The sequence below is a fragment of the Plecotus auritus genome (assembly GCF_963455305.1).
Source record: "Plecotus auritus genome assembly, chromosome: 14".
Classification (NCBI taxonomy): domain Eukaryota; kingdom Metazoa; phylum Chordata; class Mammalia; order Chiroptera; family Vespertilionidae; genus Plecotus; species Plecotus auritus.
In genome coordinates, this window is record NC_137780.1 from 4517415 (window position 1) to 4544030 (window position 26616).

The 26616-nt window shown below is 53.8% G+C and overlaps 1 protein-coding gene across 1 annotated transcript in view; it reads left to right on the forward strand.

Annotated features, from left to right (window-relative positions):
- DISC1 (DISC1 scaffold protein) overlaps positions 1 to 26289 on the forward strand; it is an 84127-nt gene extending 57838 nt beyond the window's left edge. Inside the window, 3 exon segments of the mRNA XM_080651099.1 lie at positions 528 to 750; positions 8495 to 8641; positions 24947 to 26289. Coding sequence (XP_080507225.1) covers positions 528 to 750; positions 8495 to 8641; positions 24947 to 25006 — 430 coding nt within the window. The 3' untranslated portion in view covers positions 25007 to 26289.
- Positions 26290 to 26616: the final 327 nt, after the last annotated feature.

The window sequence follows — 26616 nt, forward strand, 5'->3', positions numbered from 1 at the left end:
CACACCACCGGTGGGACACTAGCTACCAGCAGCCCCTGCAGACACTTCTCCTGCTGGGCAAGTTCCCTTCGTGGATGGAGCCCACCCCAGGATGGCTGCTAAGTCCCTTATCTCAGCCGCCTCAGGCAGAGCCCAGGCTGCTTCCTTCTGTGGCTGCTGATGTAAAGATGGCATTTCTTGAGCTGGGAGGACTTGAGGGGGTTGGATTGTATGCTGGGCCTTAGCGAAGAGTCCCGCAGCTCCCATTCATCGCAAAAGCGGGGCCTTTGAGTTGTGCTTTTAAAAAAAAAAGTTCCCCAAAGACATTATAACATTATTTATGTCGGCCGCCTCCTGCACGCCCCGCAGTGGGGATGGAGCCCGCAACCCGGGCCTGTGCCTGACCGGGAATCCAACCGTGACCTCCTGGGTCCTAGGTCGGCGCTCAACCCCTGAGCCCCGCCCGCCGGGCAGGTAGCCCAGCTCTTGACCGGGGATGAGGCGACCCCCTGACTTGATGTGTGTGCCTCTGCTCCCCTCTGTCTTAGCTGCAGGTGCCCGCTGCTCAGAAGAGTGTGGGAAGCCGACATGGAAGCTTGTCGGTTGCTGATCCAGAGCCTGCAGGCCTCGGAGCCGCGGGGCAGCCTGTGTGCAGAGGATGAGCGGCAGCTGGGGGACAAGGATGGGGGCAGGACCCCCCTGCAGGCATCCGAGGCGTGGAAGGTGCCCCTGGCTCCCTCTCCCCACTGTGCGGCCAGCGAACAGAGAGAGGTCTGTCTGTCTGTCCATCCTAGACCTTCAGCGGGGGGTTTTGGGACCATAACTAACTCTCAGTTAGCTAACTCTGCCCGATGAGAGCAGTAACTATTGGGAGGGCTTTCCATGGGACCAGGCACACTTTTCAAAGTTTTAAGAATGCTTGAGTAGGATTATAACAATGTGGAATTTTGGCCCCAGCTGGTTTGGCTCAGTGGATAGAGCATCGGCCCGCAGACTGAAGGGTCCCGGGTTCGATTCCGGTCAAGGGCGGGTGCCTCAGTTGGAGGCTGGATGCCTGGCCCTGTCTAGCCGTGGTCCCTGGGTCTGGGACAGAGCTGAGACAGGATGGGCTGGAGGTGGGGAAGGCGGCTTCCACTCTCAGCTACTACCTCTTAGCTAACTAACTCTCAGCTACTACCTCTCAGCTACTAACTCTCAGCTAACTACCTCTCAGCTACTAACTCTCAGCTAACTACCTCTCAGCTAAACTACCTCTAAGCTAACTAACTCTCAGCTGGCTACCTCTCAGCTAGCTAACTCTCAGCTGGCTAACTCTCAGTTAGCTAATTAACTCTCAGCTAATTAACTCAGCTAACTAACTCTCAGCTGGCTATCTCTCAGCTGGCTACCTCTCAGCTAGCTAATTAACTCTCAGCTAATTAACTCTCAGCTAGCTAACTCTCAGCTGGCTAACTCTCAGCTACTACCTCTCAGCTAACTAACTCTCAGCTAACTAACTCTCAGCTAAACTACCTCTAAGCTAACTAACTCTCAGCTGGCTACCTCTCAGCTAGCTAACTCTCAGCTGGCTAACTCTCAGTTAGCTAATTAACTCTCAGCTACTACCTCTTAGCTAACTAACTCTCAGCTACTACCTCTCAGCTACTAACTCTCAGCTAACTACCTCTCAGCTAACTAACTCTCAGCTAACTAACTCTCAGCTAAACTACCTCTAAGCTAACTAACTCTCAGCTGGCTACCTCTCGGCTGACTAACTCTCAGCTAGCTACCTCTCAGCTAGCTAACTAACTCTCAGCTGGCTACCTCTCAGCTAGCTAACTAACTCTCAGCTGGCTACCTCTCAGCTAGCTAACTAACTCTCAGCTGGCTACCTCTCAGCTAGCTAACTAACTCTCAGCTGGCTACCTCTCAGCTAGCTAACTAACTCTCAGCTGGCTACCTCTCAGCTAACTAACTCTCAGCTAGCTAATTAACTTTTAGCTAACTAACTCTCAGCTGGCTAACTCTCAGCTAGCTAACTCTCAGCTAGCTAATTAATTTTTAGCTAACTAACTCTCAACTAGCTAACTCTCAGCTGGCTAACTCTCAGCTAGCTAATTAACTCTCAGCTAGCTCTTAGCTGGCTAACTCTCAGCTAACTAACTCTCAGCTGGCTAACTCTCAGCTAACTAACTCTCAGCTAACTAACTCTCAGCTAGCTAACTCTCAGGTAGCTAACTCTCAGCTGGCTACCTCTCAGCTAACTAACTCTCAGCTAGCTAACTCTCAGCTAGCTAATTAACATTCAGCTAGCTCTTAGCTGGCTAACTCTCAGCTAACTAACTCTCAGCTGGCTAACTCTCAGCTACTACCTCGCAGCTGGCTGTTCCCGCTCTCCCCGCAGCTCATTAACGCCCCTCACCTACCCCGGGAAAGGCAGTCGGCTCTGCGGCTCTGCCTCCCCTTGGAAAGTTCTGGAAGGACTTTCTGTGCTCCAGGGCTTGGCTGTGGCGCTTCTCCCACTAATTAAAACTAACTGGTGCCGAGGAAAACACCCGCGGGCCGGGGAGCGCTTCATCTGGGAAACGCCTTGTCACCGCCGGTGAGCACTGGGGGCCTTTGTCACGCAGGAGGCTCCTCGGATGCATCTGGGCGGCTCCCTGCGAGTCGCTGAGCGGTTTCCAGTCCAGGGCTCCCCATTCTGGCAAATGAACTGACACTCTGCCCGCTTGGCTGCCTCCCTCCCTCCAGGGCCAGGGGTGGCGTCAGGAGCGTGCCAGGGTTCACCCCCTGCGGTCTGTGCATCTCCTGTCCTTTTTAAAAAACACACATATTTTTATTGATTCCAGAGAGGAAGGGAGAGGGAGAGAGAGAAGCATCGATGATGGGAGAGAATCACTGATGGGCTGCCTCCTGCATTCCCCGCTCTGGGGATCAAGGCCACCACCCGGGCATGTGCCCTTGACGGGAATCAAACCCGGGACGCTTCAGTCCGCAGGCCGACGCTCCATCCACTGAGCCAGACCAGTTGGGGCCATCTAACGTCTTAATGTACCTTTAGTGTCTTATTTCCTGCGTGGAGTGTAGACCAGCCCCACGCCCCCGGGGTCCCATCCAGCCAGGGCTAGTCGCTGGCATTTAACATCAGTAACTCTAGACTCCTCACAGTTGCACGCTTTACCAAGAAAACATTTAGAAATTTAAAAAACGTTAAAATGGACACAGATGACAGTGGGCACTGGGTTCTTGGGGTTTCTCTTAACTCTTTGTAGTTCAGTCTTTTCTAGCGACAGGCAGCTCGCAGACCCCATCCCCCCTGTAGGGGACCTTCCCCCCGCTCCCCTACCTGGACCGTTTCCATTTTCTGACACAAAAGGGTCTTAGGGTTCGATGTCACCATCCCAGGGATCCGAGTCCTCGTGTGAAATAGCGGATGTGTAGGTCCGTGCTGGTGCATGAACATCATCGACAGATTCTTCCTCACTCAGCTTGAGCCTTTCATAGAACTGCGCGCAAGGAAGGCGTCCACATTCTCTCGAATGATTGTGCCATATGAAACATAGCTGAGCCCGGCCGGCATGGCTCCGTGGGTGAGCGTGACCTAGGAACCAGGAGGTCACGGGGATCAGGGCACATGCCTGGGTTGTGGGCTCGATCCCCATTGTGGGGCGTGCAGGAGGCAGCCGATCCATGATTCTCTCTGGTCGTTGATGTTTCTCTCTCTATCTCTCCCTCTCCCTCTCCCTTCCTCTCTGAAATCAATAAAAACACATTTAAAATATACACTGAGAGGCCAGATTACGATGCTCTCTGAACGCATAATAATCTGGCCACTCAGTGTATATTTATATATATTAGAGGCCCGGTGCATGAATTCGTGCATGGGTGGGGTCTGGCCAGCCTGGCCAGGGGGAGGGGACATGGGCAGTTGGCCGGCCTGCCTGCTGGTTGAACTCCTGGTCGAGGGGACAATTTGCATATTAGCCTTTTATTATGTAGGATATACACTGAGTGGCCACATTATTATGCGTTCAGAGATCATCATCATCTGGCCACTCATTGTATACAGATAGCTGCAACCCCAGGCCGGTTAACATTTATGAGTTCTCTGCAGTGTCTCCTTCCATCAGCTTCTCCATGTTTTCCTCACCACTTAGGACAGTGGTCGGCACACTCATTCATCAACAGAGCCAAATATCAACAGTACAACGACTGACATTTCTTTTGAGAGCCAAATTTTTTAAACTTAAACTATATAGGTAGGTACAGTGTTATTAACTTAATTAGGGTACTCCTAAGCTGGCCTTTGCTAAAAACTCAAGGGGCCAAAGAGCTGCAGGTGGCTCGCGAGCCGCAGTTTGCCGACCACTGACTTAGGACATCTAGATGCTCTTAAAGGAAACCCCACTTTCTCAGGGTGTAGCCCCGCCATTTAGAGATGTGGGTGAGCCCTTGTGTTACGGGGAGTACCGGCCACGTACCTTTCGTGGCTTAATGGGCGCCGCCAGGCCTGCGGGCGCTCACACGTGGCTGCAGGGTTCCGTGTTTATGTGGAAAGAGGAATGCTTGTACCGTCCGTTTCCAATGGATGGGAGAGATGTCCTTTGTGGGATGGGTGGGGCTCTGTCTGAGGTACGTGCTCTTCATGTGGACGATTAAAAAAAAAAAAACACGGGAAGAAAGCCCTGCAGCATCTCTGGAATGTGTTTCCAAGCACATGCTTTGGAAAACAGCCCAAGAGAACGGATCGAAGGCGGTGCTTTCCATGCCGAACTGAGCAAAGGCTTTGCGTGATGCGTCGGCTCCGCACACGGACCACGGTCATCGCCCCTGGTTCACCTCAAGCTGCAGGAGAGGGAATGAAACGTAACAACCACACAGACCGCATGAGGTCCAGGTTGCATTTTCGGGTTGTGCACGACTGTATGTTTGCAGTGTGGGGGGTTTTACATTAAAAATGAAGGGAGAGGGAGAGAGAGAGGAACATCAGTGATGAGAGAGAATCATGGACCGGCTGCCTCCTGCACACCCCACGGTGGGGATCCAGCCTGCAACCCGGGCATGTGCCCTGACCTGGAATCGCACCGTGACCTCCTGGTTCCTAGGTGGATGCTCAACCCAGAACCACACTGGCTGGATGGGTCGTACGTTTTCTTTTTTTTAAACCCAGACGCCTGGGACTTACTCCCAGAGAGTTTTGTTTTTTGTTGGTTTTTTTTTTTTAACATATTTTTATTGATTTCAGAGAGGAAGGGTGTGAGAGAGAAACATCCATGATGAGAGAGAACCATGGATCCACTGCCTCCTGCACGCCACCTACTGGGGATCCAGACCGCAACCCGGGCCTGTGCCCTGACCGGGAATGGAAGGAACCGTGACCTCCTGGTTCCTAGGTCGATGCTCAACCCCTGAGCCACACGGGCTAGATGGGTTTTCCATGTTTTAAAATGTAAATACTGCCAAAACCGGTTTGGCTCAGTGGATAGAGCGTCGGCCTGCGGACTGAAGGGTCCCGGGTTCGATTCCGGTCAAGGGCACGTACCTTGGTTGCGGGCACATCCCCAGTGGGAGGTGTGCAGGAGGCAGCTGATCGATGTTTCTCTCTCATCGATGTTTCTGGCTCTCTATCCCTCTCCCTTCCTCTCTGTAAAATATCAATAAAATATATTAAAAAAACAAAAACAAAACAAAACAAAACAAAAACGTAAATACTGCCGTGGCCCCACAATGCATCAATGCCGACAGGACGAGAGCCCTGGCTGTCTTTTCTTTGTGGTGGAGCCCAGTTCACAGGCCGCGTGAGGTGTTTGTATGGACAGGCAGCTATTTCTGGGGCCTCGTTGCGTGGCTGAGGGGACGGGGGGGCCTGAGTAAGAGGGCCCAGAGCAGGAGTTCCCAGGTGGGCTCCTTCCACACCCGGATCCCAGCGGATCCCAGCAGATCCCAGCGGATCCCAGCAGATCCCAGCAGATCCCAGCGGATCCCAGCGGATCCCAGCAGATCCCAGCAAGGGCAGAAGGAAGTGATGATTTCAGAGCACCGTGCCTGCACAGGGCATTGTCCACGGGAAGTTCAGGCCTCAGAGGCACTTGATTTCCCAGACCAGTGGTCGGCAAACTCATTCGTCAACAGAGCCAACTATCAACAGTACAACGATTGACATTCCTTTTGAGAGCCACGTTTTTTAAACTTAAACTCTATAGGTAGGTACATTGTTATTACCTTAATTAGGGTACTCCTAAGCTGGCCCTTGCTAAAAACTCAAGGGGCCAAAGAGCCGCAGGTGGCTCGCGAGCCGCAGTTCGCCGACCACTGCCCCAGAGGAATTTTAAATCCTAGCAAGGGGCACGTCCTCAGTTACGAGTTTTTTTTTCCGTTTTATTACTTGACTTGAGGCCCGGTGCACGACATTCGTGCACTGGTGGGCGGGTCCCTCAGCCTGGCCTGCGCCCTCTCACCGTCCGGGACCCCTCGGGGGATGTCTGCCTGCCGTGGAAGCGGGAGGGGCTCCCGCCACCGCCACAGCGCTCGCCAGCCGTGAGCCCGGCTTCTGGCTGAGCGGTGCTCCCCCTGTGGGAGCGCACTGACCACCAGGGGCAGCTCCTGCATCGAGCGTCTGCCCCCTGGTGGTCAGTGCGCGTCATAGCGACCGGCCGTTCTGCCGTTTGGTCGATTTGCATATTAGCCTTTTATTATAGAGGACGCCATTTCACACATCAGACTGCCTCCCTCAGCAGAGGGACTTTTGACAGCCGTGGAAAAAAAATCAACTATTCCAATATTCTTTAAAAAATGTTTTCATTGATTTTAGCGGGAGGGGGGTGGGGAGGGAGAAGGAGAAGGGGAGGGAGGCGTAGCTCAGTGGTTGAGCGTCGACCTATGAACCAGGAGGCCACGGCTCCAATTCCCTGTCAGGGCGCACGCCCGGGTTGTGGGCTCGATCCCCAGTGGGGGGCGTGCAGGAGGCAGCCGATCCATGATTCTCTCTCATCGCGGATGTTTCTATCTTTCTCTCTCCCTCTCCCTTCCTCTCTGGAAAAAAAAAAAAAAAAAGTCCTTGGGGTTGTCAGCCGGAGCTGTGACTGCTTCGGGAGCGTGTGAGGTTTAGGGATCCGTGCAGGCCAGCCACCGAATGCCTTTTTGATCTGAGCATACACTTTTATAGATAACCATTTTTAGAAAGTCATTTTCATGGGAAAACCCTGCACAACAAAGGCAGCCCCGCTCTCTGGTTTGCATCAAGCTCCCGGGCCTGGCGAGGAGGACAGCGGTCTGACATCTGCTCTCGTTCAGCACAGCTGGGCCGGCGGCTCCGGCCGCCAAGTCTGCAGGTTTTGATCAGGGAGGGAGTTAAGCAAATTGTATTGGAAAGGCTGCCGGCGGGGCTGGCGCTACCGTATCAGACCCGCGTGGAGGGGCGGGAGGGAAATGGGCTTTGCTTTTCTATTTTTAAAAAGAAATAAGCTTGTTTTATTTATTTTTTACTTTTTGTTAATCCTCACCCCAAGATCATTTTCTGTTTATTTTTAGAGAGAGTGGAAGGGACGGGGAGAGACAGAAACATCGATGTGAGAGAAACACATCGATCGATCAGTTTGCCTCCCACACGCGGGGGATCGAGCCTGCAACCCAGGTACGGGCTCTTGAGCAGAGAGTTTTCAGGGGTCCTCAAACTACGGCCCGCGGGCCACATGCGGCCCGCCGAGGACATGGATCCGGCCCGCTGGGTGCCGCTGCCTGTCCTGCTTAGCAGCCGATGTGTCCCGGGCCCGCAGTGCACCTAGGAATTGGTTCATAGTTTTTTTTTTTTAAACTATAGTCCGGCCCTCCCACGGTCTGAGGGACAGTGAACTGGCCCCCTGTTTAAAAAGTTTGAGGACCCCTGGAACTTTAAATATAGACATTTTCTTTTTGAGCGAATCCAGGAAGCGTTACTGGATCGTAGGATATAAACAATTAAAAATTTAAAATTCAGACCGTGTCCTCTGAAATAGCTTTCCCAAACTCTCCCAATCTGTGTATCATTTAAAAAAAAAATAAATAGGCAAGGATTCTATGTTTTGGGGAGAAATGGAAAGCCGTATCTTTTTTTTTTTTTAATATATTTTATTGATATTTCACAGAGAGGAAGCGAGAGGGATAGAGAGTTAGAAACATCGATGAGAGAGAAACATCGATCAGCTGCCTCCTGCACACCCCCCACTGGGGATGTGCCCGCAACCAAGGTCCATGCCCTTGACCGGAATCAAACATGGGACCTTTCATTCCGCAGGCCGACGCTCTATCCACTGAGCAACACCGGTTTCGGCTGGAAAGCCGTATCTTAAACCGCTTCATTCAGCTTTGATTTATATTGGGGTTTAGCCCCGAAATGAGGATGGAGCCATTTGATGCCATTGGGACCCCTGCTCTGCGTCCGGGTGGAGGCTGTGAGCTGGGAAGCCGTGCGTTCACGCGCCGCTGGGTGAATCGCAGATGCGTTCCTGGCCCAGAGAAAACCCGTGGCTTACACGTCGTCTCTTCCCCCCCTGGCCAGGAACCGCACAGCCTTTCCGCAGAGCTGGGAGAGAAATGCGAAGCCATCGGCAGGAAGTTGCTGTGCCTGGAAGATCAGCTTCACACGGCCGTGCACAGCCAGGATGAAGTCCTCATTCATATCCTTTCCGTTCGTTCGTGCGGCTTGGTAAACGCAACTCTTACGAAATGCCCCGTGACCCCAGGCCTGGGCAGGGGGAGGCTCACAGGCCCGGCTGCTGTTCCCCGTTAAGCTCAGGTGTCCGAGGGGGTGCAGGTGCGATGCTTTCTACCTGCTCACCACAGCCCAGAGCGGGACGCCGTTTTCTGGGGTGTGGAGCTGGGTTTGTGGGGCCCAGGCAGTTGTGGGTCTGACTGGCTCAGTTTTCTAGGGGCTTTAAAAAAAAAATCCTCCCTTGATGATGATATTTTCCCATTGATTTTTTTAAAAAAAAATATATTTTATTGCTTTTTTACAGAGAGGAAGGGAGAGGGATAGAGAGTTAGAAACATCGATGAGAGAGAAACATCGATCAGCTGCCTCCTGCACACCTCCCACTGGGGATGAGCCTGCAACCAAGGTACATGCCCTTGACCGGAATCGAACCTGGGACCTTTCAGTCCACAGGCCGACGCTCTATCCACTGAGCCACACCGGTTAGGGCTTCCCATTGATTTTTAGGGAGAGTGGAAGAGAGAGGGAAAGACAGAGAGAGAAACATCGATGTGAGAGAAACACATCGATGGGTTGCCTCTTGCACGCGCCTTGACCAGGGCCTGGGCCAGGGAGGAGCCTGCAACGGAGGTATGTGCCCTTGACTGGAATCGAACCCGGGACCCTTTGGTCTGCAGGCCGACGCTCTGTCCACTGAGCCACACCGGCCAGGGCCATGTTGGGTGTTCTTAGTCATAGAATTCTCCGTGCACCAGGCAGCGGGGCAGCACACTCACAGGACTGGGTGATTCTGTGCGATTTCTTTCCGTGCCAGGCGCAGTGCTCACACGTGCACATCCCTACGTCAGAACGAGCAAGGTGGCACGAGGGCCTGTGGCTTAGGGGTGCATCCGTGTGAAGCGTGTGTCCCGTGCGGGTCTGCGGGTCTGATGGGTAGTTCCTTGGAGGGCAGACGGGCGGGTGCACAGATGGACAAAAGCTGGGCAGCCCCACGCTGCGTTTTCAGCCATTTAAGCACAAGTGGGCACCGGATTAACACAGTTCTCTGCCCGTTCGTCCTTTCCGGCCGGTCGCATGCCTTGGATGAGCTGTGTTTGTGGGGACGCCGCTATTCCGGTCTTTGCTTCTGGTTGCTGTGTGACTCTTCGGAATCCCAGTTCTTCCCGAGTTTATCCTCTGTGTGTGTGTGTGTGTGTGTGTGAGTGTGTGAGTGTGTGTGTGTATGAGTGTGTGAGTGTGTGTGTGAGTGTGTGTATGAGTGTGTGCGAGTGTGTGTGTGTATGAGTGTGTGTGTGAGTGTGTGAGTGTATGTGAGTGTGTGTGTATATGAGTGTGTGTGAGTGTGTGCGAGTGTGTGTGAGTGTGAGTGTGTATGAGAGTGTGTGTATGAGTGTGTGTGAGTGTGTGTGAGTGTGAGTATGAGTGTGTGTGAGAGTGTGTGAGTGTGTATATGAGTGTGTGCGAGTGTGTGTGTGAGTGAGAGTGTGTGCGAGTGTGTGTGCGAGTGTGTGTGTGTGTGTGTGTGAGTGTATGTGTGAGTGTGTGAGTGTGAGAGTGTGTGTGAGTGTGTATGTGAGAGTGTGTGTGTGAGTGTGTGTGTGTATGTGTGTGTGAGTGTGTGAGTGTGTGTGTGTGTATGAGAGTGTGTGAGTGTGTGTGTATGAGTGTGTGTGTATGAGTGTGTGAGTGTATGTGAGTGTGTGTGTATAATGAGTGTGTGCGAGTGTGTGCGAGTGTGAGTATGAGTGTGTGTGTGTGAGAGTGTGTGAGTGTGTATATGAGTGTGTACGAGTGTGTGTGTGTGAGTGAGTGTGTGTGAGTGTGAGAGTGTGTGTGTGAGTGTGTATGTGAGAGTGTGTGTGAGTGTGTGAGTGTGAGTGTATGAGTGTGTGAGTGTGTGTGTGTGAGTGTGTGTGAGTGTGAGAGTGTGTGTGAGTGTGTATGTGAGAGTGTGTGTGTGAGTGTGTGTGTGAGTGTGTGTGAGTGTGTGTGTGTGAGTGTGTGTGTGAGTGTGTGTGAGTGTGTGTGAGTGTGTGTGTCAGTATGTGAGTGTGTGTGTGTGTGAGTGTGTGTGAGTGTGTGTGTGAGAGTGTGTGAGTATGTGTGTGTGAGTGTGTGTGTGTGTGTGAGTGTGTGTGTGAGTGTATGAGTGTGTGTGTGAGTGTGTGTGTGTGTGTGTGTGAGTGAGAGTATGTGTGAGTGAGAGTGTGTGTGAGTGAGAGTGTGTGTGAGTGTGTGTGAATGTGTGTATGTGTGTGTGTGTGTGAGTGTGAGTGAGTGTGTGTGTGTGTGAGTGTGTGTGAGTGTGTGTGTGAGTGTGTGTGTGAGTGTGTGTGTGTGTGTGAGAGTGTGTGTGAGTGTGTGAGTGTGTGTGTGTGTGAGTGTGTGTGAGAGTGAGTGTGTGTATGAGTGTGTGAGTGTGTGAGTGTGTGTATGAGTGTGAGAGTGTGTGTGAGTGTGTGTGAGTGTGAATGGTCAAGGATGACTCTTAATCACAAGTGTTCAGACCCACCGTGGGATGACGGCTCCCACACCGTTTCCTCCCTCATTGGAACCTGCAGTCGCTGGCCTTGCTCTCAAACGTAGCAGGAAATCCCTGCAGCCTCACCAGCTATTCTTTGCACATTGTTCACGGTAGATTTTAGAAGGAGACATTCTGTTCTTCGTCCTTCCCTGCCTCTTACAAAACGAGTATTTACGCTGTGATTATTAGGACGTTGGCCAAACACACGGTAGAAGAATCTTAGTTTATTCACGTTCATGGAAGGCACGGGTTTGAGCGCTCCTGAGGGGGCCTGGCCCCCAGCAAGTGGGCAGGTGCCTGCCTGTGGCTGGGCCCTGGAGCCGCACCTGCAGAGCACCCGCCCCTGTGGGCAGAGGGCTCCCCGGGGCCCCACCCAGCAGGTGGCGGCTGTCCTCGGGGCGTCCTGGAGGCTGGAGCTGGGATCGGGTGGCAGCTCTGAGAGCTGCAGTCGGGGCCTGTGTGGGTCTCTTGTTTAGACAGTTTCTAGAAGGTTCGTTTGATTCCAAGGCACTGGGTTTTCTCCTCAGAGGGGTGGGTGTGGCAGGAGGAGCCCAAGTGGGGGGATGGGGGGACAGAGCTGTGTGCACATGACTCCGAGCTCCGTGCGGCCCTCCCACGGCCTGGTGCGCTCCTCCCAAGGCAGGACCGCGGGCAGTTTCTCAGCCTCTGGAGCATCAGCTTCCTCATGTGTTACTTCAAAGAGTAGTACCCTCGAGAGCTTTTATTTTAAATATACTTTTATTGATGTCAGAGAGGAAGGGAGAGGGAGGGAGACATAGAAACATCCATGATGAGGGAGAATCATGGACCGGCTGCCTCCTGCACGCCCCACACTGGGGATCCAGCCCGCAACCCGGGCATGTGCCCCTGACCGGGAATCGAACCCTGACCTCCTGGTTCATAGGTCGATGCTCAACCACTGAGCCACGCCGGCCAGGCACCCCCTAAGGTTTCTGCGGGGGCTCAATGAGGCTGCGTTCAGGAAGTATGCCGAACACGCTTCTCATATGTGGCCAGTGCTTGGTTCAGGTACAAAACTGTATTCTCCACGTCCACTTGCCCCCCCACTCCCCTCCCCCCATGCTCAGCATCTCTGTCTCAACCTCAAACCACATCCTGGTAGAGGTTTCAAGGGAAGTCCGTGCGACTGTTTTGTACCAAACGCTTAAAGGGATTGATCCGTGGCCGCCCAGCGGTTTATCTAAAAAGCCATTTAATTCTAATAAACGGCCGTGGGTAGATAGGGATTCCGATCCCTCCTGGCTTAGCTGAGAAAACGGAGGCTGAGACATCCGGTGGCTGGTCCCAGTGGCAGCGTCTCCCAGCGACAAGCCCAGGCCCTGCTTGGACCCTCAGGAGGCAGAAATAAAGGGACAGGCCTGTCTGGGGGACACACAGTCACGGTCCACATTTCAAGCTCTAATGAAACGCGTTTTACTGCAGTTTGTTTACTTTTTTAAATCCTCACCCAAGGATATGTTTCCATTGATTTTTAGAGAGAGTGGAAGAGAGAGGGAAAGACAGAGAGAAACATCGATGTGAGAGAAACACAGCGATGGGTTGCCCCCTGCATGTGCCCCGACCAAGGGCCAGGGCCGGGGAGGAGCCTGCAGTCAAGGTACATGCCCTTGACCGGAATCGAACCTGGGACCCCCTTTGGTCCACAGGCCCCGACGCTCTATCTACTGAGCCAAACCGGCCAGGGCTTTGAAGCCCTGTTTTTTAGACAGTGTTGCTGATCCTTGCTGAGATAATTGGGGACACACGGGTGGGGGGGCCCGTCACACCAGGATTGGGAAGCGCTGGTTTCGGTACTGAAGTCAACCCCTTCCCCGCAGATAAGATCTCCACCACCGGCTGGCTTTCAACCCCAACGCTTCCCTGAAGCCCGGTGCGTGGATGCACAGAAGGTAACCTGACCTCCCGGGAAGCACTCGATGGCGAGTTCTTTAAGAAGCGTCTCACTGCGGTTCAGTTTCTCTCTCCAAAACCTTTGTCCTCACTTAGGGTATTACCAATAGGCGCGTTGCCCCAGGCCAGGGGTGGGCAAACTTTTTGACTCGAGGGCCACCATGGGTTCTTAAACTGGACCGGAGGGCCGGAACAAAAGCATGGATGGAGTGTTTGTGTGAACTAATATAAATTCAAAGTAAACATCATTACATAAAAGGGTACGGTCTTTTTTTTTTTTTAATTTCAATAGTTTTATTCATTTCAAGCATTTTAACAAGAAGAATGTAAACACTAATTATTATAATTTGAAACTTCAAAAAATGGAGGAATCATAGCACAACAACATACCTTATATTGAAGATGGCAAAGGCAAAATAAAATTGCCTAATAAAGGAAAGGTACAAAAGCCTTTCAAAACTTAAATATAATTAAATAATTTAAAACTAAAACAAATAGAAAAGAACAGAATGTGTAAACAGTAAATTAAACATTTTCTTTAGTGCAACTTCCAAATTCTGCCCAGGACGTAGATGTAGATGGCAATGTAGACTGGGTTGAAAGGTTTTTGGTCTTTAAAACATCCACTTCAGTGGGAACAGTGTTGTTGGGCTCCTTTTTAGCTAATGCTCTGATCCTGTGCTCTCCAGGGGCGTGTCTCCCTACATCACCACGATAACGTGTCTCCGCATTCCCAGGGTGATGTCGGGGGACGCGTCCGCGGGCATTACAAGGAGCCTCTGGAAGACTGAGAGGTTGTTCCTTCTACTGAATGGGCGGATATAAATCCGGATATAAATCCGCCCACTCAGAAGAAGGAGCTGCGGCCGTGTTTCCCGACGTTGCCATGTTAACACTGCTGCTGGTGAAGGAGCGGAGGGGAGAGCAAGAGAACCCTGCGCTCTTTCGGCTCCGCGGGCCGGATAGAACAGCCGACTGGGCCGGATCCGGCCCGCGGGCCGTAGTTTGCCCACGGCTGCCCCAGGCTGTCTGGCAAAGGTAATTAGATCGGAGGTGTTTGTCGGGATCCAGAAACGGCTTCGGTTCTGCGCTTCCTCGTGTAACCTGGCGATTCAGGTGTGGCGTGGGGGCCCCGTCGGGGACCACGTAGGCTCCGGCTTGTCTGGTGATGTGTGTCCTGACCAAAGCGGAGCAGAGCCGTCCCGAGAAATGGAGGCAAACGGAGACGTTAAAAATATATCTGATTCTTTCTTCCTTGCACCTCCCGGGGGCGGGGGGGGCCACCCTCCTTCCCCTCAAGTTCTAGTGCCAGGAGGGAGCCATCCCAGGAAATGCATGCCAATTACACACGTGACAGAGGCTGGGGAAGCGCCAAGAGAACGAGACGCGGCCAGAAGCCTTTCAGGGTGGCTCGGCGTTTGACGCGCAGGAGAGGTTCATTTGCATCATTCCCAGGCTCCTCTGCTGCTGCTTATTTTCTTAGAAAGAGAAAGCTTTGAACATCACAACTAAGGTTGTGGTTTCCTCTGGACGTCGCGCTGACATTGGCCTTAAACACGAGCGCATGTGGCACAGGCAGTCCGCCACGAGAGCGAAGATGCCGGCGCTGTGTTTGCCAAAGCAGGCGGCTCCCCGAAGGGGACGGAGTCAGACCCACGTGGTCTGACCTCATGGGGTGATCTCATGCTGGTTAAGTGGCGTCCACATTGTTCTCTGTTTTCCCTTCGCTCCTGTTGGGTGAGGTTCGAATCGTTTGGTTGTTAAATGAGAAGGATCCACCCCACCTCTCACCTGTGTGTCTCAGAGCTGTTCCGACGGCAGGTGGAGCGGGGAAGGGCACGGGAGGGACCCGAGGGAGGAAACCCACCACTGGTTCATGCTTCCCAGCCCAACCCCGGAGACAACCCCTTTCTTCTTTTTTTAATTTTATTTTTAAATTGATTTGGGAGAGGGAGAGAGAGAGAGAGAGAAACATCAACGATGAGAGAGAATCATGGATCGGCTGCCTCCTGCACGCCCCCTACTGGGGATGGAGCCTGCAACCCAGGCGTGTGCCCTTGACCAGGAATCGAACCCTGACCTCCTGGTTCAATGGATCGGTGCTCAAACCCTGAGACACGCCGGCCGGGCAAGACAGCCCATTTCTTAAGGGAAGGACAGACTGACTGACCCCACGTAATGCTTTGCTGAGTTCTCTGGGATCGTTTTCTCTCTGTGAGAAACACCTGGGGCGCGAAGAACCCAGCCATTTAAGGAAAACAGACCAACCCAGAGAAGGCACCCGTCCAACCTCCAGCCCCCACACGGCCCTTTCCCAAGTGTGCCTGGGAGCTGAATAGCACGGGACGGCCGATCAGAAGTGACAGGGGTTTAGAGGTCATTGTCTCATGGGAAAACAGGTTCAAGGTGGTTTACGCAGCTGACAGGGCTGGCGGAGGGCCCACGGGAACCGCAGCTCATGACTCTTGAGTGTGGCCCCGAGTGCGGGTTTCTCGAGGAGGCTCAGATTCAGCATCTGGCCTTCGTGCTGCGGTTGCACTTGGCTGCCTGTTGCCCCACCCAGCATGGGCTCAGCAGGTGTTGCCGGCACCCAGACGCTCTCTTGGAGCACCCAGATGGTTGTCCTGGCCGTCTATCCATCTGTCTCAGTCCAAGAGCCACCTCTTTTTCTCTTATTTTTTCTCTTCTCTTCTCTTCTCTTCTCTTCTCTTCTCTTCTCTTCTCTTCTCTTCTAAAACTAGTGGCCTAGTGCATGGATTCGTGCACATTGAAAGGAAATTAATGAAAAGAAATATTTTAATAGTGCTGTTTGCCCTTTCTCTGTAACAGAAGTGTCAACCAAATTCACAATTGACAATGACAGATCGAAACACACACATGCGATTGGTGCCAGCGAGAGCTTTATATGTATCGTGCATGCGCGAGTCAACGTTTATTTTTAAATTGCCAGTACGTGTCATGTGTACCGGTCGGTCAGTCGGATAGTCGGATGGATGGATGGTCGGTCAGTCACTTAGCCTTTTATATACTATATACTAGAGGCCCGGTGCATGAATTCGTGCACCAGTGGGGTCCCTTGGCCTGGCCTGTGGGATCGGGCCGAAACCGGCTCTCCGAAATCCCCCGAGGGGTCCTAGATTGCGAGAGGGTGCAGGCCAGGCTGAGGGACTGATGCACTATCAGGGCCGGGGAGAGATGCAGGAGGTTGGCCAGCCAGAGAGGGACCATGGGAGGGCTCCAGGGCGAGTCCGGTCCTTCTTGCCCAGTCCAAATCGGCCGGACCCCAGCAGCAAGCTAACCTACCGGTCGGAGCGTCTTCCCCCTGGTGGTCAGTACACATTATAGCGAGCGGTTGAGCAGCCTTAGCATATCATTAGCATATTACACTTTGGTTGAACGGCCGACTGGTTGACGAACGGCCGACTGGTTGACCAGACACTTAGCATGTTAGGTTTTTATTATATAGGATAGATATATTTTTATTGATTTCAGAGAGGAAGGGAGAGGAACATCAATGATGAGAGTGAATCATCGATCAGCTGCCTCCTGCACGCCCCCTCCTGGGGATGAAGCCTGCAATCCAGCATGTGCCCGTGGCTGGAATTGAACCCGGGACCCTTCAGTCCCCAGGCTGACGCTCTATCCGCCGAGCCACACCGGCTAGGGCTGCCTTTTCCCTTCTTGAGGCCCCACTTGAGGCAGTTGATAACCCAGGCCGTGTAGAGATGGCTATCGCTCTTAACGGAAGTGTCAGGCGCGCATTAATGTTTAACGCCTGCGATTTGGAAGGAACTGGAAACTGCAATTAGACGGCAGTGCCCATCTGCCGAGGCGCAGAGGGCCCGTCCCCTCCCGCGGGTTCCTTAACGGCGGCCACAGTCCCTGCGAAGGGAGCTCCGGCTGGTGAAGGAGACCCTGCAGGCCATGATCCTGCAGCTCCAGCCCCCCAGGGAGGCGGGGGAGAGTGAGGCGGCCTCCGGTGCGACAGCTGGTGTGCGGGAAGCGCAGGCCTGAGACGTGCGGGACGCGACCACGGAAGGTGGTGAGTGAGCGAGTCATGTATGCGCAGGCCCAGGGGCAGGGCTGCTCTCACCTCCCTGCGTCCCCCCTGGGCCTCCAGGTCTCCCAGGACAGAGGTGGCCGAGGCTGAGAGGGGTCCCCAGCTGGGAATGTGCAGGGGAGCGGGGGGCCATCGGCTGAGTTTCCTCCTATATGTCACTCGGAGGCACCTTCCCCGGGTCGGCAATGGGAGCATCTGCCCAGGATTTGAAAGTCTTTTCGTCGGAGCCCCCTTCAGGCAGAAGTCGGGGTGTCGCTTTCGCTGTGCCCTCTTGCTGCCTGTGGCGATTAAAATTATCTCCTGACCCGAGAGCCTATGAAAGGAAACCAAGCGTAGATGCGTCTTCGTTATTCCGTCCCTCTTTCCCGCAGACGCGATATCGAAGGAGCCGATGGACCCCAGATCCGAACGAGCAGCTTTCGCCGTCCTTCTGTGCTTCCCGCTCATCTCCGAGCTGAGATGCAAATCCCTAGAGATTTCCAGGGAGCAGCCGGTCAGCGGGGCAGCATTTCCGCTTCCTTCTTTTTAAAAGATGTATTTTTATTGATTTCAGAGAGGAAGGGAGAGAAACATCCACGATGAGAGAGAATCATTCATCGGCTGCCTCCTGCACGCCCCACACTGGGGATCGAGCCTGCAACCCGGGCCTGTGCCCTGACTGGGAATCGAACTGTGACCTCCTGGTTCATAGATGGACGCGCAACCACGGAGCCATGCCGGACCGGCAGCATTTCCGTTTTCTACGTGGCAACGCCTGGCTCCCGCCATCCCATCGGGGCCCTGAAATCCTCCCACCGTGGGCACAGAAAGGGAGCAATTAGCCTGCTTCCCACCCCAGGAGCATGGAAGGGCCGAAGGTAGGCATGGGATTGTCCGAAGACCGGGGTGATCATGGTGCCCGTTAACTCTCCTGTCAGCTCGGGAGGTAGGAGTCACAGGTGAGGAAACTGGGCCGCAGGAGACCAACGGACATTTCCCGAGACACAGCGCTGGTCGGCGAGGGAGCAGGAGTGACAGGGACCGGCGGGTGCTCTTAGCGGGTGCTCCTCACCAAGTGCCTTCCGTGACTTTTGGGGACTGTGCGCCATGGGGCTGGGGTTTCAACACACCTGCCCGCCCGCCCGCCCTAACCAGCCATCCATTCCCCGTCCACCACGAAAGCCACACCAGCAACAACCACTACTGCCTGACACTGGACAGATTGTCTTTTTTTAGTAAGTGTTTTTTATTGATTTCAGAGAGAGGAAGGGAGAGGGAGAGAGAGAGAAACATCCATGATGAGAGAGACTCATGGATCGGCTGCCTCCTGCACACCCCACACTGGGAATCGAGCCTGCAACCTGGGCATGTCCCCTGACCGGGAATCGAACCGTGACCTCCTGGTTCATAGGTCGATGCTCAACCACGGAGCCACACTGGCCGGGTCTGGACAGATTTTCTTGAAAATCCCCATCCCATTGGTGTTTCGAGAAAGCAACACTGTACTCCTTGGTCAATGAATGCCTGCTTGTCTAAGCAATTTAATTCTTGATTTTGAATATCCTCACCTTATCCAATCTTTGGATTTTTGTCAATAATGTATTGCTCCCTGAAGATGACTCTTTTGTTACATGAAATTAAAACGGATATCCAAGTCCTAGTGCACTATTGACGTTTTTTTGTTTGTTTTTTGGGGGGGTCTTCTGGAGGATAATAGGAAAAAGTGTATCAGGTTAATTCATCTCATCTTTCTGTAACAGGATGATTAATTGGACAGGACCATCTCACACAAAACCTCTCTAATAAAGCAACACTTCACAATGGTGTCTGTGCTTCTTTTCCGATAGATACCAGCCAATCAGAAAACAATGTGTGTGTCTATTCCTGACCCCTGGATGGAGGACGTTGAAAATAACATTCCCAGTCACGTGGGGCCGAGCCAAAGCGGCCCACTCACAGCACTGGAAGTATCTTCACTGGAGATACTGGCTAAACCAATTAGGCAAGAAAAAGAAATGAAGGTCACAATTTGGAAAGGACGTAACCGTAGGCTAGGAACCCCCAGAGAATCAACAGAATACTTTTTACACAGTGAACACGCTGAGTATAAGTAAAACCAACCGGTTTCACATCCGCAGACCGTAACCCAGAAGATAAAATAGAAGAAAACACCCCATTGGTAAGAACACACATAAAAAGCAGACAGCTGGGAGTACGATGACATTGAAAACGTGTATGTCTCAGATGAAGAAAAGACACACGTGGTGTTCGGATAGGAAGTCATCATCAATTGTCAAATCTCTATAAATCCTATGTAATAAAAGCCCAATATGCAAATCAACCGAACGGCGGAACGGCCGGTCGCTATGATGCGCACTGACCACCGGGGGCAGACGCTCAGCGCAGGACTTGAACGTTTTGGTTATGACCGGATCCGTGGAGAAAGGAAGTCCTCCGTCAGCTCCTCGCCAGGGTCCTCGGGGTGGCTTCCTCCCACCGAGTGTTCCTCTGAAACTGCAGCAGAGCGCCTCGCCTGGGGCCAGGTGCAGACGCGTCCCCTGGGCGAGGGCTGGGGAGGAAGGAGTGGTGTGTCCAGATGGCACCAATTAGCTCTTGGAGAGGGGCATTTGCAGGGAATGTGCTCACAAGGGAGGAAAATAAAGGGGCCCCTGGGGACTTTAAACAAGCTGGGGCCTTGCCTGGGAAATGGAGGAGGTCACAGGAGAAGGAAGCTGGCCGGAGGAAGGTCATGGGGTCAGGGACAGGAGCAGGCAAGGGACAGTTAGACTCCTGGCTGGTAGAGGTCATCTATGCCAAGCCCGCCCACAGCCGACTCTCACCTACTCCCGGCCAGTTTCCTCACCAGACAACAACCCACATTAGTCTGATTTAAAATGACGATCACTCCTGATCATTTACACCGGGAATCTGACTGCCTTTAATATTATAACACGGGCTGGCCGGTGTGGCCCAGTGGTTGAGCGCTGACCTATGAACCAGGAAGTCACAGTTCGATTCCCGGTTGGGGCACATGCCCCAGTGTGGGGCGTGCAGGAGGCAGCCGATCCATGAGTCTCTCTCATCATGGATGTTTCTCTCTCTCTCTCTCTCCCTCTCCCTTCCTCTCTCTGAAATTAAAAAAAAAAATTAAAAAATCGTTAGGAATCTTCAGTAGACAGGGCTGAGGGTAAAGTCCTTGACTATAGACTACCCTCCTATGGCGTGTGATTCATGGCTAATGGAAGGTATAGTCTTGCTCCCTGGGGGTCACTGGGGGTGTCCGGGGTAAGGGTGCTTGGGTTCACTGTGCAGTCTGGACCCCCAGTCCTTTGAACAAATCTAACGGAGCGAGCTCAGGGCAAGGACGGGGGGCACATTCCCCATCCTGGCCATTCATTGTCCCTGGGCACATACATCCCTTTCTTTCCCCTTAACACGTCCGCCCGCCTCCAGGGGTGCTGGTGAGGCCCTCGAGATTGCAGGCCTGGAGCCGGTGTGACCCGATCAGGTGTCGCTCTGCACCTGCCCCCGCCCCCTCGGCCCAGCGTGCCCTTCCGCGCCCTCTTCAGCCTGTTCCTGGGGCTGGCATCTGCTCCGTGCTATTCTCACCCGCCCTCCCGAGAGCCAGCCAGCTGTCCGCGCCAGGTGAGTCCTGGGGCGGATACACAGTCTGCAAGTCTGTGTGTGTGTGTAACTGTAAGTCTGTGTGTGTCTTAGGAAGAGGAGGGTGTAGGGCACTCCCGCTGGCCTGCTTTGCACAAAGCGTATTTTCGCACAGTCGGCAGATTTCCAGTAGCTTGCCATTTGCGTCAGTCCTTGAAGAGGCGGGCCCGGCCCCTGCCGCCTGCACCTTCTGGAAAGTTTCACGCGGTACTTCCTGCTTCTTGTGATGTCAGCGGCTTCCCCCAGCCTGTCCTGCTCCTCCTGGCCCGCCGAAATGCTGTCCCATCCTCAGCAGCCCTTCGGGGAAGGGCTGGGGCTGCAATGGATTGTGGGAAAATCAGCAGGAGGAGGAGAGGTCTGATGGGCATGACAAGGGAGACTCGATTCCTTTGTCTAGTGCTGTGGCCCGAGACCTCAGCTACCTGTGTCCCCTCCCCCAACCCCGCAGGCTACGGTGTGCATTCAAAATGCATAATTACGCAAGGTCACCTAAGAAAGTGCTTCGAAAATGTTAAAGTTTTGGCCCTGGCCGGTTTGGCTCAGTGGATAGAGCAGGGGTGGGCAAACTTTTTGACTCGAGGGCCACAATGGGTTCTTAAACTGGACCGGAGGGCCGGAACAAAAGCATGGATGGAGTGTTTGTGTGAACTAATATAAATTCAAAGTAAAGGAGCGGAGGGGAGAGCAAGAGAACCCTCCGCTCTTTTGGCTCCGCGGGCCGGATAGAACAGCCGAACGGGCCGGATCCGTAGTTTGCCCACGGCTGCTAGCCGGTTTGGCTCAGTGGATAGAGCGTCAGCCTGTGGACTGAAGGGTCCTGGGTTCGATTCCAGTCGAGGGCATGTACCTCGATTGCAGGCTCCTCCTGGCCCGGGCCCTGGTCGGGGCAAGTGCAGGAGGCAACCCCCATCGATGTGTTTCTCTCCCATCCATGTCTCTCTCTGTCTTTCCCTCTCTCTCCCACTCTCCCTGAAAATCAGTGGGAAAACATCCTCGGGGGAGGATTAACCAACAAAAAGAAAACGTTAAAGCTTTGTCTTAACGCTGCCATGGTTTTCCAAGGGGAACAATTGTCCGGCCACGAGCTGGTTTCAGCCGCATGAAATATCCGCGCTCCATCCAGGGGGCTTTCTGCACCGTCCCGCCTCCCGTGGTCACAGATGAGCTGGGACGGTGGAGCCGAGAGCAAGATTGCGATTCTGATACCAGCGGCCGCCTACCCGCCTGTGGCTTTATCCCCGACCCCCGCGGCCTCGCTTTCCTCGGGGGGCGTTTTCTGGAAGATTCCGCGGGCGGATGTATTGCTTGTCACGGTTCGGGGATTATCTGTCGGGCAGTCTTGCTGGTTTGCTGATGCCGGCAACTCGGGGGGCGCAGCTCGCTGGGCTCTGAGGGACAGGCTGCGCGTAATCGCGGCCACGCGGCGACCCGATGCGGTGGCCCAGGTGTCATGCCGTCGCTAATTGAAAGATGCTCTTTTCATGGAGCTGATACCGGAGCATCAGAGGGCTGCCTGGTTGCCTTTGCAGGCTGCGTTTCAGCGGAGGCGGGCGGATTAGCGGGGTTCTGCAGCCCCGTAAACTGTTATCTCAAAGGAATAGTCCTGGCGGGCAGGACAGCAGCGTGCTATCTGGGTTTAATGTTTTCACACAAGGGACAGTCCGCAAAGTCGCTTTTGTCACAAGGAGACAGATCAGGGCCCTAATGCCGGAGACAGTTGGACCTCTTTAGCATCACTTTTCAATTATCTGCTCGCGCCCGCCCCCCCCACCCCACGACCCCAACTCTCTCCTCACCATTTTCTCCAGTCTTTCCTTTTCTTCGGTTTCTCCCCTCCAAGTGTCTTTCTCTCCATTCTTTCACTTAATCCTGTCCGCAATTCTCTTTGTATTTTCCATTCCCTCTTTGATGTCCGTCCTCGTTCAAAGCCCCAGGCTGCCAATAGGAGCCCAGCATTTGGATCTGAAATAATGAGGTCGCGCTAACCATCACGTGTCCCTTCTGTTGTCGGGCGCTGCGCCGCGGCGGGTCTGCACCAGGTGCGCGTCTGGATAGGAAATATTTCTAGCAAGATCCGAGTTAAAACTCGTAAGGACGGAAAAGCCAAGCTCTGTTAAGCACCTAATATGTACAGGTTGCAGAAAAAAGGGCTACCCATTCGGAGAACAAATTTGAAGAAAACAAAACCTAAACAAACCGGAGGCGGGCTAATTACCTTGTAGTCTTCCTGTTCATGAACGCCAATCTCACGGGAACCTTTTCTAGCGGAGTTATGATTATCATTGAAAAAAATGTAGCACATTAAACAACGGAAATGCCTTATAATTTAGTATTTTGATGGAATGATACTGTATTTCTTCTAAGATGGTACAAGTAACCCGGCCGGCATGGCTCAGGGGTTGGGCATCGACCTAGGAACCAGGAGGTCACGGTTCGATTCCCGGTCAGGGCACAGGCCCGGGTTGTGGGCTCCATACCCCGTGTGGGGCGTGCAGGAGGCAGCCGATCCATGATTCTCTCTCATCGTGGATGTTCCTATCTCTGTCTCCCTCTCCTTTCCTCTTTGAAATCAATAAAAAAATATAGATTTTTTTTTTTTAAAAGGAATAACTTGGTCCCAGGACAGCATCCGACTCCACACCAACCCCCCACCGCCCACGTGCCTTGAGTAAAGGAACCGCCCGCAGCTGTGATTCCTCCCCTTGGGTGTCCATACCACGGGCGTCTCCCCTAAGAGGAGATGCCAAAACCCTTCGCCATCACCGGCCAGCTGTCCCCGCGCTGCTGTGCCTCCTCCGAGCAGCTGGCCGGCGTGGTCACCCATCGGCAGTGACTGCTGACTCTGGAGTTGGGGGTTGGCTCCCAGGCCGGGAGGGAGAGCAGAGGAGTGGGCTGGGAAAAGGCCATTTGGGAGCCCTGCCCAGACACTCCCCTCTCTGTCACCTCTTGGCCATCCAAGCAATTTGTCACCCCAGGTCCCAGCCATGCAACACGCCATCTGCTGCAGAGCACTGTGGGTAAAGAGCCAGAACCTAGCGGGGTTGGGGGGGGGAGCGGGGGGAGGAACGATACCGTCATCAGTGCCACACCAGCTGTGTCTGTGCCCACGAAAGGGGGAGAAGCACCAATACAGGGTGACCTGGGTGCGGCTTTCTTCCGAAGGGGCCGGCACTCCGTCTCATGCTTCGGCTGACCCAGCTCAAGAAATGTCACCCAGGAGACACACACACGGAGTGGCCAGATGATGATGATCTCCGGACGCATAATAATCTGGCCACTCAGTGTGTGTGTGTGTGTGTGTGTGTGTGTGTGTGTGTGTGTGTGTGTGTATTAGAGGCCCGGTGCATGAATTTGTGCAGGGGTGGGGTCCGGCCAGCCTGGCCAGGGGGAGGGGACATGGGTGATTGGCCAGCCTGCCTGCTGGTCGAACTCCTGGTCGAGGGGACAATTTGCACATTAGCCTTTTATTCTATAGGATAGACACGGAATGGCCAGATGATGATGCTTTCAGAGATCACAATCATCTGGCCACTCTGTGTATATGCCTCAAATTTATTCAGTTATCGCCCTTGCCGGTTTGGCTCAGTGGATAGAGCACCGGCCTGGCCCTTCCTCCACTGAGCACTGCGCTCTACGCACCCTGACCGTCGGTGTAAAACTGATAAGTGGGCCCGGCCGGCGTGGCTCCGTGGCTGAGCATCGACCTGTGAACCAGGAGGTCACGGTTCCATTCCCGGTCAGGGCACATGTGGGCTCGATCCCCAGTGTGGGGCATGCAGGAGGCAGCCCATCCATGATTCTCTCTCATCGTTGATGCTTCTCTCTCTCTTTCCCTCTCCCTGTCTCTCTGAAATCAATACAAATATATTAAAAAAAAAAAAACCAAACAACTGGTAAGCGGCAGCGAGGCAGGAAGCTGTGACGGGCTGTGCCATCCAGGAGGGCATCGCCCTCTCAGCCAAGTATTTGCACCGACAGCCGGCCGTCGGCCGCGCGTGATGTCATGATATTGGAACAGCTTCAGACAGATGGCGGAGATGTTTCTGTTTTACAATGGAGCTCCCCCTCCCCCTCCCGCCCCCGCCCCAAAGAGATGTTTACTTGCTATCAGGCTGAGCATATTACGATGAGTAACCTGCTCGTCTTTTTTTTTTCTTTGCAGAACCTTTGTATTAACTGCCCCCTCCCCCCTTACCCCCCCCCCCCCCCCGAGTTGCTGTGACAAGAACATCTAGAGATGAAAAGGCCCGAAAGTTCGCTTTTCAACTTGCCAGGAAACCCTGTGGGCCGACAGACATCAAGAGCGAAGGCACCAGGGCATTGCCAACTGGGACGCGATAATCTCGGAAACGGATCCCGGCCGAGTTCAAGTTCAGCCCCGACAGAGGCTTTAAAAATAAAGCGTGGCGGTGGGAAGGCGAAGGATCACGCTTGACCTCACTCCAAAGCGGGAGATAGGATCTGGCCCGAGTGGTAAAAATAGACAGCTGTCCAAGAAGAATAACAGCGTCTTGCTGGGAAACTCTTCTCCTCTTGGCTTCGTCGCAAAAATAGAAGGTAGAACTCTGCCCGGTCTGTCCGGCCCCACACCCGTGGCCCTGGGCCTTCCCGAGTTCCTTCCCGAGCCACGAACAGAAGCTTCGCCCAGGAGGGAGGCGTGGACGCAGGGGAGGAGGGCAGGTGGCCGTGGAGGGCCAGGGACGGGTTTGGACCACGGGGATGGGGTCATTCCCAGGACGACGCGTCTCCTGAACAGCCTGCTACGCTTCAGTGCTGTATCCTTTTTTTAAAAAATATGTTTTTATTGATTTTTCAGAGAGAGAAAGGGAGAGGGAAAGAGAGGAACATCCACGATGAGAGAGAATCATGGATCGGCTGCCTCCTGCACGCCCCACACTGGGGATCGAGCCCCAAATTCGGGCACGTGCCCCGACCGGGAATCGAACCGTGACCTCTCAGTTCATAGTGGCTGATGCTCAACCCCTGAGCCACACTGGCCAGGGCCTTCCTCTCTTTCTTAAGAAATAAAAAATTTTTTAAAAATGACACATACATTATTACTTTAAAATACATGTACATAAGTTAAAAAAAAAATACAAACCAACGTGAAGACATGTAGATGACAGAAAATAACCCTTGAAGATGTTATTCTGCCGGGACCTCAAGGCCCAGACTCCGTGAGCTCAGGGTTCCCGTCACCGGCGCCTGGATGTCACGGGACGCGGGTCACACGGGGCTGCGTGCCCAGCCGCCCCCTGAACGCTGCCTCTTGTCTCCGTGGACGTGGAATTTGCCGACGGGCACTCTGGGCTCCGCAGAGGACATTGTGCGCATGAAAAGCGACATTGACGGCTTCGCTGGAATTCCCCGCACCCAGGACCCCGCCCGGCCAGAGCGGGGGTCACGGCCTCCTGGGACTATGGGGGCCGGGCCCCCAACATGCGTGACCAGCCCCTGGGAAAGCGCGCTCGGGCCCCACAGAATGAACCGCTTATGCGAAGAAGACGAGGGTGGCTCGGGTCCGTCCTGTGCTTTCCGTCTGCAGGGCACCGTGCCCGGGGGCCGAAGAAAGGCCTGCTTGTCCGATGGGAGGACCAGCTGCCCGGACGGTGCCCTGCCCATGCGAGAGGCTGGCATTTCAGGGCAGGGCTGAGGGGGTCAAGTCTGAGTCACCCCCCGTGGAATCCATCTCCGAGGTGGGCACTGTGGAGCGTGAATGTTAACTCCGCCTCCTTCAGGGAAGCGGTCCGAACGTGTGGTGTGTGCACGGGGGGATGGGCGGGATGCACTGGAGTGCAGAAGGAAAGTGCTAGAAGGTCATCACATGGGTTA